The following is a 16,310-nucleotide window of genomic DNA, read 5'->3' on the forward strand; positions in this document are numbered from 1 at the left end:
CAGAATTGTATTTTTAGCTAGTTGTCTTGCAGGCAGACTCAGCAATGGGATGAATGTGATTTAAAAAAATGTTTAAACAGAGTAATAATTTCTTTGTGAGTGAAGAAGGTAACAGTTGTTGGCAAAGGATTTACTGAGGACTCAGTGTTTTGGTATAATATGTATTCATAGTACTATAAAGCATGATTTAACATTCCTATTTCGTTTTCTCTTATGAAATTTTCCATTTAAACTTGACTGATCTATTTTTAGCACCAGACACTTGTGTCTTATCTAAATGACAGACTGAATATATATTATGCTGCAGCGACAGTGACTATTCAGTATTCTAAGCAGAAAATATAAGGTCTATGCAATCTAAACTTCAAATTGTTATTCAGTTGCTAAAGCTGTGGTTAACATATGCTGCCTTCTTCCATAAACAGGCTCTTAATATAGGATCAAATCTTGCTTGCTTACTCCTGTGACTAGTTTCATTGGACCTGCACCTTATCCCACTGAACTCAAAATTCCCCATAAATTACAAAACTCCAAAGGATTTGTCTGGGACCAGGATCAAGCCTATTGACTTCAATGGCGTTACTCACAGGCCAATGGTTCTAAAGGTTTTATGATGGATGATGGATGGTTCAGCATAAATAAATGAAACCCAACGTATTTCCTTCTATAGCTGTTTTTCTGAAATTTTAAAAAAATATATAGCTAGGATAACTGTATCAAGCAAAGCCTGATTTTTGCATTCATGCAGTTTATACAGACCCTTTGAAATGAATTGGTCTCTAGTGATCCTGTGAAGAAATTTACAAATTTATTCCATTACCAATTCCAGTGGTGTTTCCCATGGTAAGCACAGGAAGTCTCACTCAAACTAGTAGAATCTTCAAAATGGAGTGAAATTGTTAAGGGCAACCACAGTAACAATAGCTTTAAAGAGCTGGTGTTCCAATAATTCTGAAGACCAAAACAGCCATTCTGATCCAGTGAAAGTTATAGGGAGGATGGAGCCAGGCTGTTCTCGTGGTAGTCGAGAGAACAAGGAGAAATGGTCTCAAGTTGCGGCGGGGGAGGTCTAGGTCAGATATTAGGAAAAACTTTTTCACTAGGAAGGTGGTGAAGCACTGGAATGGGTTACCTAGGCAGGTGGTGTAATCTCTATCCTTAGAGGTTTTAAAGGCCCATTTTGACAAAGCACTAGCTGGGATGATTTAGTTGGAGTTGGTCCTGCTTTGGGCAGGGGGTTGAACTAGATGACCTACTGAGGTCTCTTCCAACCCTAATATTCTATGATTCTAACTGAAAATCTGCTTAAGTTGGTTTTAAATGGGTGTCAATGGGGCAGGCAGGGAGAGAGGTATCTTACAGCTACTTATATCTTCCAATTGGTTGCTTTTCTTGCTGCAATACTTCCTTTTAACCTCTCAGGGAGTATGTCATCCAATTTGCCTTCACAAGGATTTATGCTAATTTACCTTTTACTTTGGCCCAATATGCAATTTTTTTCACCAACAAAAATCTTAAATGAATATGTAGTGTTTATAAATATACTGATGAGATGTGTGTTTTGCAAAAACTTTCAAAACTTGGAAGTAATTATACCCCCCAAAAAGAGCATGGTACCTTCATGAAATTTATCAGCAGAAGGCAGAATTCAGCATAGGATGAGTTATGGAATATAAATAACTGTTCAAAGTTAGTATCTTCCCTTCCATTACCTAATCAGAGATGTGATTATATTGCTTTACAGTGTGCTGTCCTCATTACTTTTTAATTTGGGGTTAATGTTTTAGTGCTAATGAGAGCAACGGATTAATGCTGTCACTAGAGAAAGTCATAATAGGTATGTACCATGCAAGCTACAGTCCTGACAATTAACTTCAGTACTGATTTGCAACACCCCTGTTTTTCCAAATCTGAGTCTCTTGGCAGATTGCCAATCATGCAAAAATTATCAATTGTTCAGTGATTATGGTAATCATCATTCTCTAAGGGCTACAATTAGATCACCAAATGCATGTTCATGTCTGACGTAAGTCACATTTGAACATAGATCTCAGAAGGTGAATAACTAATACATAAACCCATTCTGCTATTTACTACAGATTCTGTCTTTCATCCTCTTTATTATTAAGGCATACAAAGCTATGTTTAATGTATACGGTAACTAATCACAACTAGAATCAGCTGGCCAGTAAAGCATAGTAGTAGTAAATTATACAATCATAGCAACATGACTTTACATTCCCCTTTTGGGCAAGGCAAGAAATTACAAACTCCAACTTTTAAATATGATTCTTTGTCTTTTGTCAGATCTTATTTGAACTGATCTGCACAATCCATAATATTTTGTGCTGTAGTACAAAATGTTAAACTTTGCTAAACTAATTAAAATGCTAAACTTTGTTTTATATGGCATTGCTAATGTTTGTCCTAGGATCCTTAATATATTTTGTAATTTAGCAGATTTAAATGTCAAATTAATCAATCAATCAATCAATCATTGTCAAATTAATCAATTCTTTTCTCTAAGAATCCTAAATTTAATTCAATTTACAAATTCTCAGGTCAATTTAATCTGATAAAGAGGAAAAAACCAACAGCATTTCTACTGACAAACATAATGTTGACCAGTAATGATAGTGACATTAAATTATATATGGAGAGGGGTAAAAAAAAATACAACTTTTTCATATTCCAGCTAATGAGATTCCAGTAAAGTAAAACTTAGAGGAAATTTTAAAATATGCCATTTTTGCATAGCATTAGACACTTTATGCTGTGTATTATTATGATTATTTGTGTTACTGTAGTGCTTACAACCCCTAGTCTTGAAAAATCTACACATTTTCATAGTAATAGAAAAGACAGTAAGTTCATTCAGTTGAAATTGTAAAGACATCTCTCAATTCAGTGTAAGACATTAAAGGAGTTCCTACTCAATCTCCAATCTTAGCTGAGAGACATACTTTTACGTGGAGACCAATCATTTCACTGCGGGGGAAAGAAGCCAGGTGAAAATTTTCATCTTTCAGTGGGACTTGGTTCCTGTTTTAATACAGAACTGATTGTCTTCTCACACTAGCAGCAAAGAGGAACACTACTAGAATGTAAAGAGAAGAAGCCTCTCCTAACTGCATTCCCCAAATGACCGAAAAAATTACCCAATGCCTCCAAAAGCACTTAAGGGTATGTCTCAGCTACAGCTGCTGCAGAGGCATAGCTACAGCACTGCAGCTGTGCTATTGTAGCCTGGTCCTACATTGACGGAGGGTTTGTTCCAGCAACATAGTTAATCCACCTATCCAAGAGGTGGTAGCTAAGTTGAAGGAAGAATTCTACTGTCGACCTAGCTGTATCTACACTGGGTTAGGTCAGCCTAACTACAGAGCTTAGAGCGCTAAACTCTTTATAGCCCTGAGTAACACAGCTAGGTCAATCTAATTTTTAAGTGTAGACCAGGCCTACATGAGTCAGAAATCCAAGTCTCATGAAAAAGAGAGTTAGGTGCTTCTGAAAATTTTACCCATGTTTTTAATGTTGGGGGGAGGGAAGAGAATGTAAACACACAAAAAAAGCTCTGTCTATGCAAAACTCATTCAGGGGCTTCAAACCCACAAGTATTTTCAGAAGACGGTGGGAGGGTGTTGTCTACTGTTTCTTTAAATCTGCAGCAGGAAGCCAGGCAGAAGAGGGTCTGGCCTGGGGAAGATTCTAGGCAGAAGCCTTACAGTGAAGCACAGTAAAGCACAGCGAAGCAGAGTAGTTTTAGGGAGAATAGTATTTTCCTTACTCTAAAGATGTTCCTTGTTTGTAGTTAGACCACTGGCACCAATTGGGGAGTGTGTGGGAGTGCTTGCTCAACACTCCATAGACCGCGGAGCCAGGAGAGGACGTGGCCTGACGACTTTCAAGCAGCAGTCGCATACTAATTCAATGCATCTGTTGTTGGAGTAATCTGGAGCGCCTCTGCATGGACACAGTGCCCCTGAAATGTGACCTGACTGTCCTGCCCTAATAACAGAGGTGCAGCCAGGACAAATTTCCATGAGTGGCAGTGCGACCTGATGCATGAGGTTGCAACACCATTCAAATTTGGCTTGGCTGCCTCTCTATCCAGATGGAGGGGTAGCTGGGCCAAGTGGAGTTGCAACCTGGCGCATGGGGAGTCTGTTCCTATAAAGTAGAGAACAGGGGACTCTGCTGAGAATTCAACGGCTGGCGGCTTGGCTCATGCACTGGGTGGGTAGGAGAGAGGAGAACTCCCTGGCTGAGGGAGACCCAGGGTCCCTGTGGAAGGGGGGCCAGAAACAGAATTTCTCTCCCTCCCCCAAGATATATCTGAATTGGTGCCAGTGGGTTAGAGGAAACCAACTCTTTTCCTGAATTTTTTTTACCATTGACACATGAGAGCTGGGAGGCCCTTGACCTATGAACATACAATTATGGTAGCTGAAAATAAAATTTTGTCAAGTCTCATTCCTAACTTAAAGTACTGATATCCAGCTCCAACTATGATGAGTTTTCCAGCGAAACAGGAAGCTCTGAAATAGCAAGTCAGCAAAACACAGGTGACCGCTGACAATAGAGCAAAGAAATGGAAGCGATGTTAGGTCAATATGTACCAGCCATGCATGTCTCCATATTGCGTGCATCAACTATTTTTATTTATTTATCGTTATTACAGGCACTCAAAACAAACAGTGCTCTTAATTAAGTACCCAGTGTTTTAGTGATAATTAAAATAGGCCAGTTAATATTCATAAATATAAATTAATATTAAATGAAGCACTAGCGTGTTCCATACGACACTTCAGTGAAAAATAGGGATTTTCGTGCAAAATAAAAAGTTCACAAGTGATTTGATCAAAAGACTGTAACAATTTGTACTCAGGTAAGATAACTTCTTCTGACCTTGAAATTGCGTGCTAAATAAATTACCTCGGAGCGAAAATGATGCGTTCTCATTACAGCATCTGGAAGGAAGGAAAAGAGAAAGACATAGGACTTCGGACTGCGTCTTGGCTGCGTTTTTCACTTAAGTGAATGAGTTGGATTTCCGTGCTGTTTGTTTTGTGCACGTTCTTTAATGAGATCCGGATCTCTCTCCTCCTCCACCCCCACGCACAACTTGCAGCGGCAGCAGCAAGCGTTTATATTTAATTCATCTGCGAGACGTGGATGGTGAAGTTCTGGTGCACTAGAGAAATGAGGGGGTTCGAGTCCCTTCCTTTCCTCCCACCAGCTAAGATTTCGTTAAGGGATGGGTGGAGACTGCGCTGCCGCAGTCCTGGGCTCGGCTGGCGTTCTCTCCCTAAAGCTTTTGCCCTAATAAACTGAGGCTAAAGGGAGCTCTGTGCGTTCATCTGAGAAACAAAATCCAAGGCAGGAAATGAGCCCACCTGGGAGGGGAGATGGGGATTGACTTGGGTTTAAAGTGACTAAAAATTCCTCCTTCCTTGGAAATGAAGACCCTGCGTCTCTTACCTCGGCTCCGTGAGCGCCCTGAAAGGACGGATTTGATAGGATGCCTCCCTTTCTGGAGCTTGCGGTGCCAGCAGCAGAAGAATAAGATCGTAGCAATGGTCCCCAGCAGGAGCAGGAGCAGGAAGAGGGCACACTGGATGCTGTAAGGTCGCAGCAACACCAAGAAAGCGGCGGCGATCATGGCTCGTGTGTGTGCGTGTGTGTGTGCGGGGGCGAGCCGGGAAGCGCAGACACCAGCCCGCAGAGGAACGGCGGGGCAGGTTTCTTAGCTGAGCAGCATCAGTCGCGGCCGGCGTTCGTGCGGTCCTGAGAGCAGGATCCGGACTGGCTGCGGAGCAGACGCGGCGCTGAGCCGGGCTAGTGATTTAGCGCTGAGAGGAGCTAGTCCATGACTCAGCAGACGAGAAGGCGGTGACAGCAGCGGCGGCAGCAGCAGCCACGGGGGTTTTTCCGCCTGCTGCTTGTGCTCAGCTGAGAGAGGGAGCGGGAGCAAGTGCGGACGGCTCAGCAGCAGCAGCGGCCGCCCCGCGCTGCGGTCCTGCCCTGGACCACGCGGCGGCCCCCCCGCTGGAGCGGATCTTGCAGCATTGCACCGGGCTGTGCACCTCCGCGTCCCGCATCCCCCAAATGCCCCGTGTGGACGCGGCTGCTGCTGACACTGAGGCGATGGCTGCCCATCGCTTGGCAGTTTACAGCGGCGGTGGGTGGGAGGGTGGGAGGAGGAGGAGGAGGAAGGGGGCTGAATCCCAAAGTTTGCTGCTGCCGCCGCTGCCTCTGGCTGCTCATCAGGGGGATTTGGGGGGGGGGGGGGGTTGGTTTGGACTTGGCTGGCTGGCGGCTGATGACATCACACGAGCTGCAGCTGCTGCAGAGGGGCGAGCGAAAATGGCTGCGGCGAGGTACAGTAAGGAATGAGGAGGAGGAGGAGGAGGAAGGAGGAGAGTGTCTCCCAGGAGAGAAGCAGGGCAGAGCGCGCCGCGCGGAGCGGGGCAGTGTCCGGGGGAGGAGAACGCAACAAGCGGGGGTGGATTGAGGAAGAGCCAGACCCAGCATCTGCCCGCAGGCTGCTTCCTTCCCTTCCCTTCCCTTCCGAGCTGGAGATCTTTCCTCTGGGGCGGCTTCGGAAAGGGAGAGAGACAAGACGGAGCGGGAAGCCGAAGGAGCCAAGAGTCAGACGGTGAAGTAGCTTATTGTCCTTTATTCCTTCTCCCCCCGCCTCGGGCCGCGAAAGCATTGCTTGCTCTAGGCCGGTGCACGGGTGCTTGGCTCCCACCCGCCGCCTTCGGCACTCGTTAAAAGAAGTTCCCTTTGTGAGGAGCGGGATGATCTTGGTGTCAGCCTAAAGCAAAAAAATAGCTCGTCTCCGCACTGCCCGTCGCTCGTCTTTGCAGGTTTCAAGATCGCTGGTGCGGGAGCTGCGTTGCCAAAAACTTTTGTTTGGGTTCGGAGTCAGTTCTCTTTTAAGCAAATGTTGGGGGGAGAGGGGTGCCGGGTATTCGCTGTGCAGGGTAACCTTTAAAGAGGAAAGGCAGCGACACAAGTCAAAACCGGTTTCCTAACAGATCTATAACCACATACAAGGAATTGAACGAATATTTTAAACAAAGAATTGATACCTATCACTGCATTTGGGTACCTCGTCTTTTGCAGGAAGGTTTACTTCTGTTGCCTGGTTTAGTGCAATAACTGACTAAGTACTAAAGAGGGCGTGTAGCTGCCCTTCATACAGAATACCACCGTTTTCATGTTATAAAATACATGCAGCTGTATATTGTAATGGAGGTGTAATGTACATAATTACCTAAGATATTTTATATGTTAAAGCCCCTTGGGAAGTTCCCTGGTGCTGCGGGTTGCTGCAGCAAAATCAGTGTTATCAGAATACCACATATGCTGGCTTCCTGCAGTAAACTGCAATATGCTGCAGCAAATGTCACCTCCGGTGATCTTTATTGCATAGTGTTATGTAGTGGTGCAGAAACCAAACGGATCCTATTTACTGTTAATGTATAGAACAACAACTATGTTTGAGTACTTGTAACTGAAGGCATAATACATTAAGCATTATCTTTCAGAAATGATGCACAAATACAATACAAATCTCATATTACATTGTAAAAATACACAGTGAAAAAATACATGTACACTTTGGTAATATTACACAGTAATATTTACCAATATAATCCTAAAAAGTTAAGATTCATTGGTAAAGAAATTAGTGTTCATTTTATGTAGCTTATGTGCACACACACAATTCGAAGAAACATTTTACAACTTTAAACCACAAGCTATATATAAAAGTGTTTATATGGCTTTAAAATACGCTACAAGACCATCTAAGTTGATAGAAACCTGTTTGTGATTCCTTGAATATGTATGGATAACATGATCTATGGAATTCAGTCTATTTATCACTAAACAGTTACATCACTCATTAGTAAACTCTTCAAATTGCTGAAATCCATTTTTAATTGAGCTAGTTTTTTTCTGAATTCAAACTGGTGGTGGGTGTCATGTCTAACCAAGAAAAAAATAATGCTGTTTGGTTTTTTTTTGTTTGTTTTTTTAAGTTATGAGACATTTCATCCCACCACATTTTTTATAATGTGATAGTTTATCCAACATGTTGAGAAAGAATTATTTTGTACTCTTACATTATAAATAGAAAGTTTAACCACATAGGGTGCAGGCATTATAGTACATTCTTCATTATCTGGGAAATGACAGATGCTCTCAGGTTGCATTGCATCACGATGCAACAGTGAAATGTTTCCTGACACTGCAGTACACTGCAGTAAGGCTGTATTAATGCAGATTATTTGGAGATTATTAAAAAGGTTCATGTTGCCTCACTTGAATATGAGACAACTCAATGTAATCTCCATTGCAGCACACTGCACTACTGCTGTGCTTGCTGCAGTATTTTGCAGTCACAAAAAAACTTTTCAACGCCTTTCATTCTGTATTGATTTATTGTGAGATCTTGGGAGATCCTAAGAAGTGCACTGTAACAATGACCACACAGTACAGTGCTGTGAATAAGAGGCATGGAACGTAGGTATTTTTTTATTATCCCTGGATAGAAATTTTTAGAAGGCATTTGGCTGCAGGTACAACTGTAATATTGCATTTAGAAGGCAACTGCTATAATCTTTTTATTAAGGGTTATTGCACAATCATCACATTGGCAAAATATCTTCAAGTTACCAAAGAGTTAAGATGAATTTCATTACATCCACTTTTCTGCATTTGAAAAATGAAAAAGAGAATAGTTTATTTCAAGAAATACTGACATGAACAATTGTCAGATAGCGACGGCTGTTGGCTTCTGAGCCCCAACAAACTGGGTCATTCCTCTCATTTACATTAGCCCTCTGCTCTGCCTTGATCAATATTTATATTACATCATTATTTTGTGTTTACTAAGCATTTTCCTTTTCTGTGCAGGAGTTAAAACATTATTTCCGTTACTTATAATGGTCAATAAAAATTAAGTCATTGAAGGGATTTCACTTTTTAAAAAATTGAAACAATGTTATTAGTTGTTTGGAAAATATACACAGAAAAAATAAAATGGTATCTGAAAAATAAAAAGAACATTTTTATTTGTACAGCAGATTTTATACAAACTTCTTCCCAAAACGCTTTTCAGAGAGGTAGTCTTAATACAATTACAGAGTTTCATAAAGAGATGGGAGAAAAGAGGAAGAAATAAAGGGAAGTTAAAAGAAAAAAGCTTTGCTTTCAGACATGATTTGACATCAGAGTAGAGTACTTGAGATGGAGGGATACAGAAAGCTCCCTGATAATTTATACATTGATGAAGGGATGCCCCTTCAAAGATCTGCAGATGTCATAGAGCCAGATCCGTGAGAGATAAGGGCACTCAACATCTCACAGGAGGTACTTCTCATTTTACAGATTCAAGTCCTGTATGTTTCAGTGTACATTAATACTTCCTGCTACTTCCTGCTACATCATGCCAAAACAAATGTCACATAATTGGCTGGATGTATGAACTGATTAGGAAGATATGTTTAAGATTACAGTAAACCCAAGTAAGTGAAAAAATACAACCCTTTTCTTTCATGTAAATTACAATATGTCTTGGGTGCTGTGACTTTATTGGTTGTATAGTAACTCTCTGAGGGAGGGCTTGGGTTTTATTTCAAAAGACCTGATAAAAACGTTTTTATCCAGTGCTACACCGCCAAAATTTGAAATGCCATGAGCTCTGATTATTCAACTATTGCTGAACAGATAAGAAATAAAAATACAAAGCCTAAAATGTTATTTATTATCAGAAGCAGTAAACATTAAAATTAATATACCCTTAACTGTACAATATCCTGTTATAATGGCTACTTACCTGGTAGAATCATTATCTAATCATTTAAATAAACTCTCATTTGTTTCTTAAATCTGAAGTCACAAACAACAAAAACAAAAAAGGAAAATGCTATCCTGTATGGATTTTTCCAACATTCACATTGCTGAATAATTATGTTTTTCTCCTCAAGGTTTTTGAAAAACTCTGCTATGTGAAACCATAGTTTCAGATCTGACCAGGGTCACTTCAACACTTCATTCTTCCAAGAGAGTTAAGTGAGGATTCAGTGCCATGCTTTATATGTTTTTAAAGGGCATATTACTTAATTAATGAATCATTAAGTAGTTCTCTCAACATCCCTGTGAGGTCGGTAAATAAGTATTGCTAGCCTCAGTTTACAGCCAGAGAAGCTAAAGCAGAGAGGTTAGGTGACTTGCCCCAGGCCACTTAATCTGAATACCATACATTTGCTCTTCCCTCCATACTGCTATGCCTCTGGAAAACCATCAGTAAAATGTGCAAGCCTTCCAGATGACAATTTAAAAACCAGGGTCCTATCTACTTTCTGTGGACATGACAGGGTAGCTTTTCAGGTGGCCTTATGTTGCAAGTTCCATTTGCTCACCAGAATTTTTATGCCCACAGTTCAGTTGTTGGTGCAGATCTGAAAGGCAGCACCTCTAACAACCTGAGCATGTGTGCAAATCAGATAGAGGTGCATCTATACAGTTGTGTACCCACAATTCATTTTTTGGCTGCAAAAACGCTGGCACAAGTTGAACTTCCACACAAGGAAGCTGGTCTAAGCCTTGCAACAAATATACCGCTAAACATACTATGGTATTTTTTATTAGAGTAGCTGTGTGTGTCTGTGTCCTTGGTTAAAATTTACCCACTGTATACTTTATTGTGCTGTGTTATTGTTAATTTGTCCAAATTGTCTGCCCCAGAGGTAATTGCACTTCAGTAGTACCATATATATATATATAATGATCAATGGATTTGGGATCCTTAGGCATTAAAGGAATCACACACAGTAAATATAAAATAGTATTTTACTGATTTACCATTATACTGATTTACATTAGATTTAATCAGGTATATTAAAAAAGGATTTTTAATTGTTAGGAAGTGAAGGAGTGGCAGTAGCAAGGTTTAAAGCTATAGTCATTGCAGTGCGGGGAGTGTGATCCTCTTGCAAAATTCCTGAAGTAGAGAAGGCACTGATAATGCTCCCTAAACTAAGCCCACAATATGGGATCATGCCTCCCCATGTCTGTAAATATGGAAGTTTGTCAAACAGTTATTGTGACATGTTACTAAGTAGGCAGTTGATAAGAGAAAAGTGACTTCAACACACAGGAGACTCCAAGAGACTGAGTGACAACATGCTTGTAGTGATCACCTTTAGAAGAAAACCCGTGTATTTTTTTATGACAGTAAAGCAGGGTTGCCATTTGCTGAGTGCCTCCTCAAGACCAGGTTAGGAGGGTATGGAAAGATGTTTTAATGTTTTCCTCAGCCTTTTATTCCTCTTTCCAGAACAGATTCTAAAACAGATAGTTTAGGGAATGGCTCTTGGCTGATTGACCATTTCTCAGAGCAAGTGCTACGTTTATATCTTGTGCCTGACTTTGTCTGTGGTTAAGCTTCTCCTGGTTACATTGACCTTCCAGTGGAAGAATTTTGGAAGGAGCATCTGCACATTCCTATTCACAATATTATTCTAACTGCCAGTCTGTACCCAACGGCATGGGGTATTTGTGATGGCCTTGTCAATTTGTGCAAATGCAAGTTGAACGTGCAGACATGACTGTAGGCATGTCACCATAGAGCTGTCAGATATCTATGTATTAAGATATTTATCCTGTATGCAGAACTAAGATAACGTACCACATGCCTTTCTTTGTAGTCTTGCTAGATTTGTTTGATCAAAGTCGACTAATGAGAGCAAACCTCTGAATTCAGTGAAGGCACTTATCCTGGTCTTAGCTTAATATGTTGCTCAGATTTACAATTAGCTAAATAAATTACTGATTTTTAAAAATGTTTATAATCCTAGAGCTACTAAATAGTTCTGCTTAGTAAATCCAGTGTTTTTCCTTTGTCATCTCTCAGGCTTACAGAAAAAGTAAATAGTTTGGTGCAAGAAGCCGAGCATTTTCAAAGAAAATACTTCAACCTTATAATTAAAACCAGAATTGTTCTTATGGTGGACATTGGTGTATTTAGAAGTTATTAATATTTCTAGGTATTTCTAAGTTGCTGAAGCTCACAGCATGCAGGGAACTGCAATGAAAAATAATAATCACTTCACAGACTCCTCAAGGAGATTTTGACATGCAGTACAAAGTCTAGACAAATCCTGCATACTAATAGTCCAATGGGACTTTGAAGTCGGTGAGACTACCTATGTAAATAAGACAATAAGGCTTACTGTGAATACCATCAGTTCATACAGTAATAACTCAAAATGTTTCACAGCCAGTGATACCAGACTAACTATCCATTATAATTCAGTTATGGAGAAGTACAGTTGATAGATATTGATAGTAAGAATCGTGTAATTAAATTACCTCACACACTGCCTGAAAATTTACTTCACTGTTCTACCTCTGCTGGTAGAAATGGGGTAATTTTAAATGTATTTATATAATCCTTAAAGTTCTGCAGTGATAATCTGATAGATTTCCCCCTAATTTTCCAGCTGAATCTGTAACACACTATCTCTGTTATTTCTGGGAAGTCTGAGCTCTGTAAACCTTGTCTGAGAGCTGTGCATTTTTGCTTCTAAATAAGTCATGCTTTCCCATAAAATGACTATGATATCACTCTGTAAAGCTCTTAAGCAATAACAGCAGTTCTGCATTCCACACTGAGGCCTAATTCTGCTCCCTCTAACGTAAGTGGTAAATCTCACACTGCTTCATTGGGAGCAGAATTAGACCATAGAACTGAAAAATAAAATAATTAAATAAGGCCTTATATTTAATTATAGGCTTGTTATGAGGCCATTTGAAATTCTCTTGAGTTTTTATTTTAGTCCAAGGTATTTTGCACCCATATCTTTCGGTGTCTTGGGAAATTCAGTTTAAAAAGCAATGCAAACCAAATCCTGTCATTAAAACCAAGTATCCTAATGGGGAGTGAAGTGGTTTTGGCTGCAGCACACCCAGCTCCCTCCCCTCCTGCTGATAGCTGCTTCACAGAGGGGCTTTCCAGGAAAAATTGCATTATTAAAAGCAGCACCCAGAAGGCAGCCAATATAAAACATTAACAATTGTAGTATATATGAATTTCAGAATGATCATGTATCATTACAATACTATCAGTTTAAATTTTTCTATATAGACATTAATTCTGGGGGGAATAGGAAACAGATGGACTGTACAGGATTGTATGTTGTGGGCCTGATCTTGTTTCTGTTGAAATCAATAGCAAAGCTCCCTCTGACTTCAGTGAGAGCAGAATCAGACTCAGTGAGTGGCTAAAATCTCATGTTGTAAATTTATAATACTTCACTATTTCTCTTTCCTCTCCGTAAACATAATGTAATCTCATCGTGGCATCTGCCAGTAATCCTGCTATATGGAACTGGAACAGACCGTGTCAGCCAAAGGGAGGGAGATGTCTTTACAAAGACTTTTGTGTTTATTTTTCTTATTCTGGCTTTTCTGGTTGCTTAGTAACAATATCCTATGTGCCAAATTGTACATTAATGTCTGTTCACTCTGTGAGATGTGAGCATGTTTGCAAAAATTAGGGATCCAATTAATATGTTTCCTCTACACAGCATGTAAATGGCTGCTTCCACCTTTTTTTCCCTGTCTATAGGCTATCTGGTTTCAGAGAAACTGGAGATAGATTTGTATCTCTTAAATTTAAGATACAGTACTTCTGAAATGGGTAGCCTGTGTTTTTAGATGGAGAATCTGGCAGTTATAAAGTAACTTGCTTACAAAACATACAAGTGTGGTTTTTAATAAACTGTATGTAACCCCCCTCTGTCGTTAATAACTGCACACAGTAATAATATCTGTGAACAATTACATCATTCCCAGTTAAAATGATTTAAACCACCTCAACTCTCAGTGTCAGGACTCTGACAGAAAGCCTCCCAGAGCAGAGAAAAAAAGATTGAGAGCAAAAGATCAGAGTCACTCTATGCTGGTAGATTCTAAACTCCAGGCTCCAAAAGCAGAAAGTCCAGCAGGAATTGGGGCACTGGACCTAGATAATACAGCTCAAAATTGGCCAGGACCAGGTCAGGATGGGACAATCCAAGGTAGCTGGGACATGCACAGATAGCATCTCCCTGGGGCCCTATGCCAGTGGAGCTACTAGAGGCCAGATTAGATTATAAAGATGCTCTCTTCTACAGTGCAGGTTTATGGGTTAAGGTGCTTGGAATTTATTGACTAAGCATTTTTTCACTGGATAATGCTGATTCATTGAAATCAAAACTGTTTGCAGGAAAAGATCCATTTCAACAAATTTCCTATTTTGAAAAAATTTTGAGGAAAAAAGTTTATAAATGATCAAAATGTCACATTTCAGCATTTTTTAAATGACAAATTCTAGGCGTTTTTACTATGATTAGTTTCTTATTCTGTCCAAGCAGCAATCAGAAGCCAGAGTGCATACACATTTGTTTTTGTATTACATTTGTGGCGATCTATTTTGTAAGAGAACATCTGGAGATGATGCATCTGATCATGCAGTCCTTACTCAGGTAAGACTCCCACTGATTCCATGAGAGTTTTATATGCAAAAGAACTGCAAGACTGGCCCTGACTTTTCCTTCTAGATGGAGAATCTTGGGCTTTCCCTTTTCTTCATTACAGACATTTTGTTCTACCTTTCTAACCCCTTTAATTACTTGCTCAAGAAGATTTTTTAGCCTGAAGAAGAGACGAATGAGGGGGGATTTGATAGCAGCCTTTAGCTACCTGAAGGGAGGTTCCAGGGAGGATGGAGCTTGGTCGTTCTCAGTGGTAGTAGATGTCAGAACTAGGAGTAATGGTCTCAAGTTGCAGTGGGGAAAGTCTAGGTTAGATATTAGGAAAAACTTTTTCACTAGGAGGGTGGTGAAGCACTGGAATGGGTTGCCTAGGGAGGCGGTGGAATCTCCATCCCTAGAGGTTTTTAAGGTGCGCTGGGATGATTTAGTTGGAGTTGGTCCTGCTTTGAGCAGGGGATTGGACTAGATGACCTCCTGAGGTCCCTCCCAACCCTAATCTTCTATGATTCTCTGACGTTAACAGATAGGTAAGTATTTATCCCTAAGGGCCTCTAGCTTGTCACAGCAAATCAGTGGGGGAGAAGAAAAAGACAAAGAAATCAAAGACTGGCTTTTACTCAGTGTCCTTTGTGTTGCACTACAACTGTTTAAAACAATTTCATGTCTAATATGTTTAAAACAGCCCAGTCAGTGCTGCAGTAGCAGCAGAGAGAAGTGGGTACTAGAGAGCCTCTGCCCCTTCTTCAGCACTGCCTTTTTGCCTCTGCCTCTGCAAAAGCAGGAGGAGCAGCAGCACAGCACAGATGTCTTTTAAAGCAGCCACAAAAGTTCTGTGACTTCTCCCCCCAAAACCCGAAGAGTCATGCAATCCATGACTGTGTGACAAATCACTAGCCCTGAATATTATTTTCTAATTTCTGTCAGTGTCCCATGTAGCTCAGATTTTAGGTTGAAATTGGTTCAGTTGTTTACTGTCACATCCACTCACCACATGCAAAAATCCTCAGAAGTCAGAGATTTTTTTAAAAAATAATGATAAATTACAGAATCCATGACTTCTGCAATAAAAGCGCTCATTATCCTATCAGACAAGGTGGGTTTGTCAGAGCATGCACGTGTACTCAGATCCTCTTTTAAATTTTGCATGTTGTATATCTCACTTTGACCAAATTTCTATTCCATGGCCTGTTTGTAGTGTGAATTTTGGGCCTCATCTGTTCCTATTGAAGTCAGTGGCAAAACTTCACTAGGAACGGGAGAACATCCTTAAGACTCAGTTCTGCCACCCACATTAATGTTGAGTTATTCCTTCTTGTGGGCTAAGGAACTACTCAGTCTGTGTAAGGGTGGCAGAATCAGGCTTCTAGTGATTCATGCCAAATTAATACACTGGAGATTCCTCCTCCCCAGACTTTGTGTAACGTTTTGGGTGTTTTCAGATCATCTTCTGGGGCTTTCTAGTTGTTCTTAGAATCATAGAAGTGTAGGACAGGAAGGGACCTCAATAAGTCATCTAGTCCAGTCCCCTTCACTCATGGCAGGACTAAGTAATAACTAGATCATTCCTGACAGGTGTTTGTCTAATCTGCTCATAAAAATCCTCAATGGCAGAGATTCTACAACCTTTCTAGGAAATTTGTTCCAGTGCTTAACTACCCTGACAGGAAGTTTTTCCTAATGTCCAACCTAAACCCCCATTGCTTCTTGTCCTATCCTCAGAGGTTAAGGAGAACAATTTATCATTCTCCTTGTAACAAT

At 40.5% G+C, this 16,310-nt stretch overlaps 1 protein-coding gene across 3 annotated transcripts in view; it reads right to left on the reverse strand.

The window, feature by feature from the left end:
- DST (dystonin) overlaps positions 1–6,111 on the reverse strand; it is a 453,158-nt gene extending 447,047 nt beyond the window's left edge. For 2 of the 3 annotated variants that reach the window (XM_067565502.1, XM_067565501.1), the window contains exons 1-2: positions 5,482–6,111; positions 4,936–4,970 (exon numbers count right to left, since the gene is read on the reverse strand). In XM_067565502.1, the coding sequence (XP_067421603.1) occupies positions 4,936–4,970; positions 5,482–5,662 (216 nt within the window). In that variant the 5' untranslated portion in view covers positions 5,663–6,111. Of the gene's footprint in view, positions 1–4,908; positions 4,971–5,481 lie in introns of all 3 variants that reach the window. The other variant, XM_067565500.1, reaches the window with a different exon arrangement.
- Between the last annotated feature and the right edge of the window lie 10,199 nt (positions 6,112–16,310).

The sequence above is a fragment of the Emydura macquarii genome, unplaced genomic scaffold (assembly GCF_026122565.2).
Source record: "Emydura macquarii macquarii isolate MOO-44397 ecotype Brisbane River unplaced genomic scaffold, CSIRO-AGI_Emac_v2 contig_2680, whole genome shotgun sequence".
Classification (NCBI taxonomy): Eukaryota; Metazoa; Chordata; order Testudines; family Chelidae; genus Emydura; species Emydura macquarii.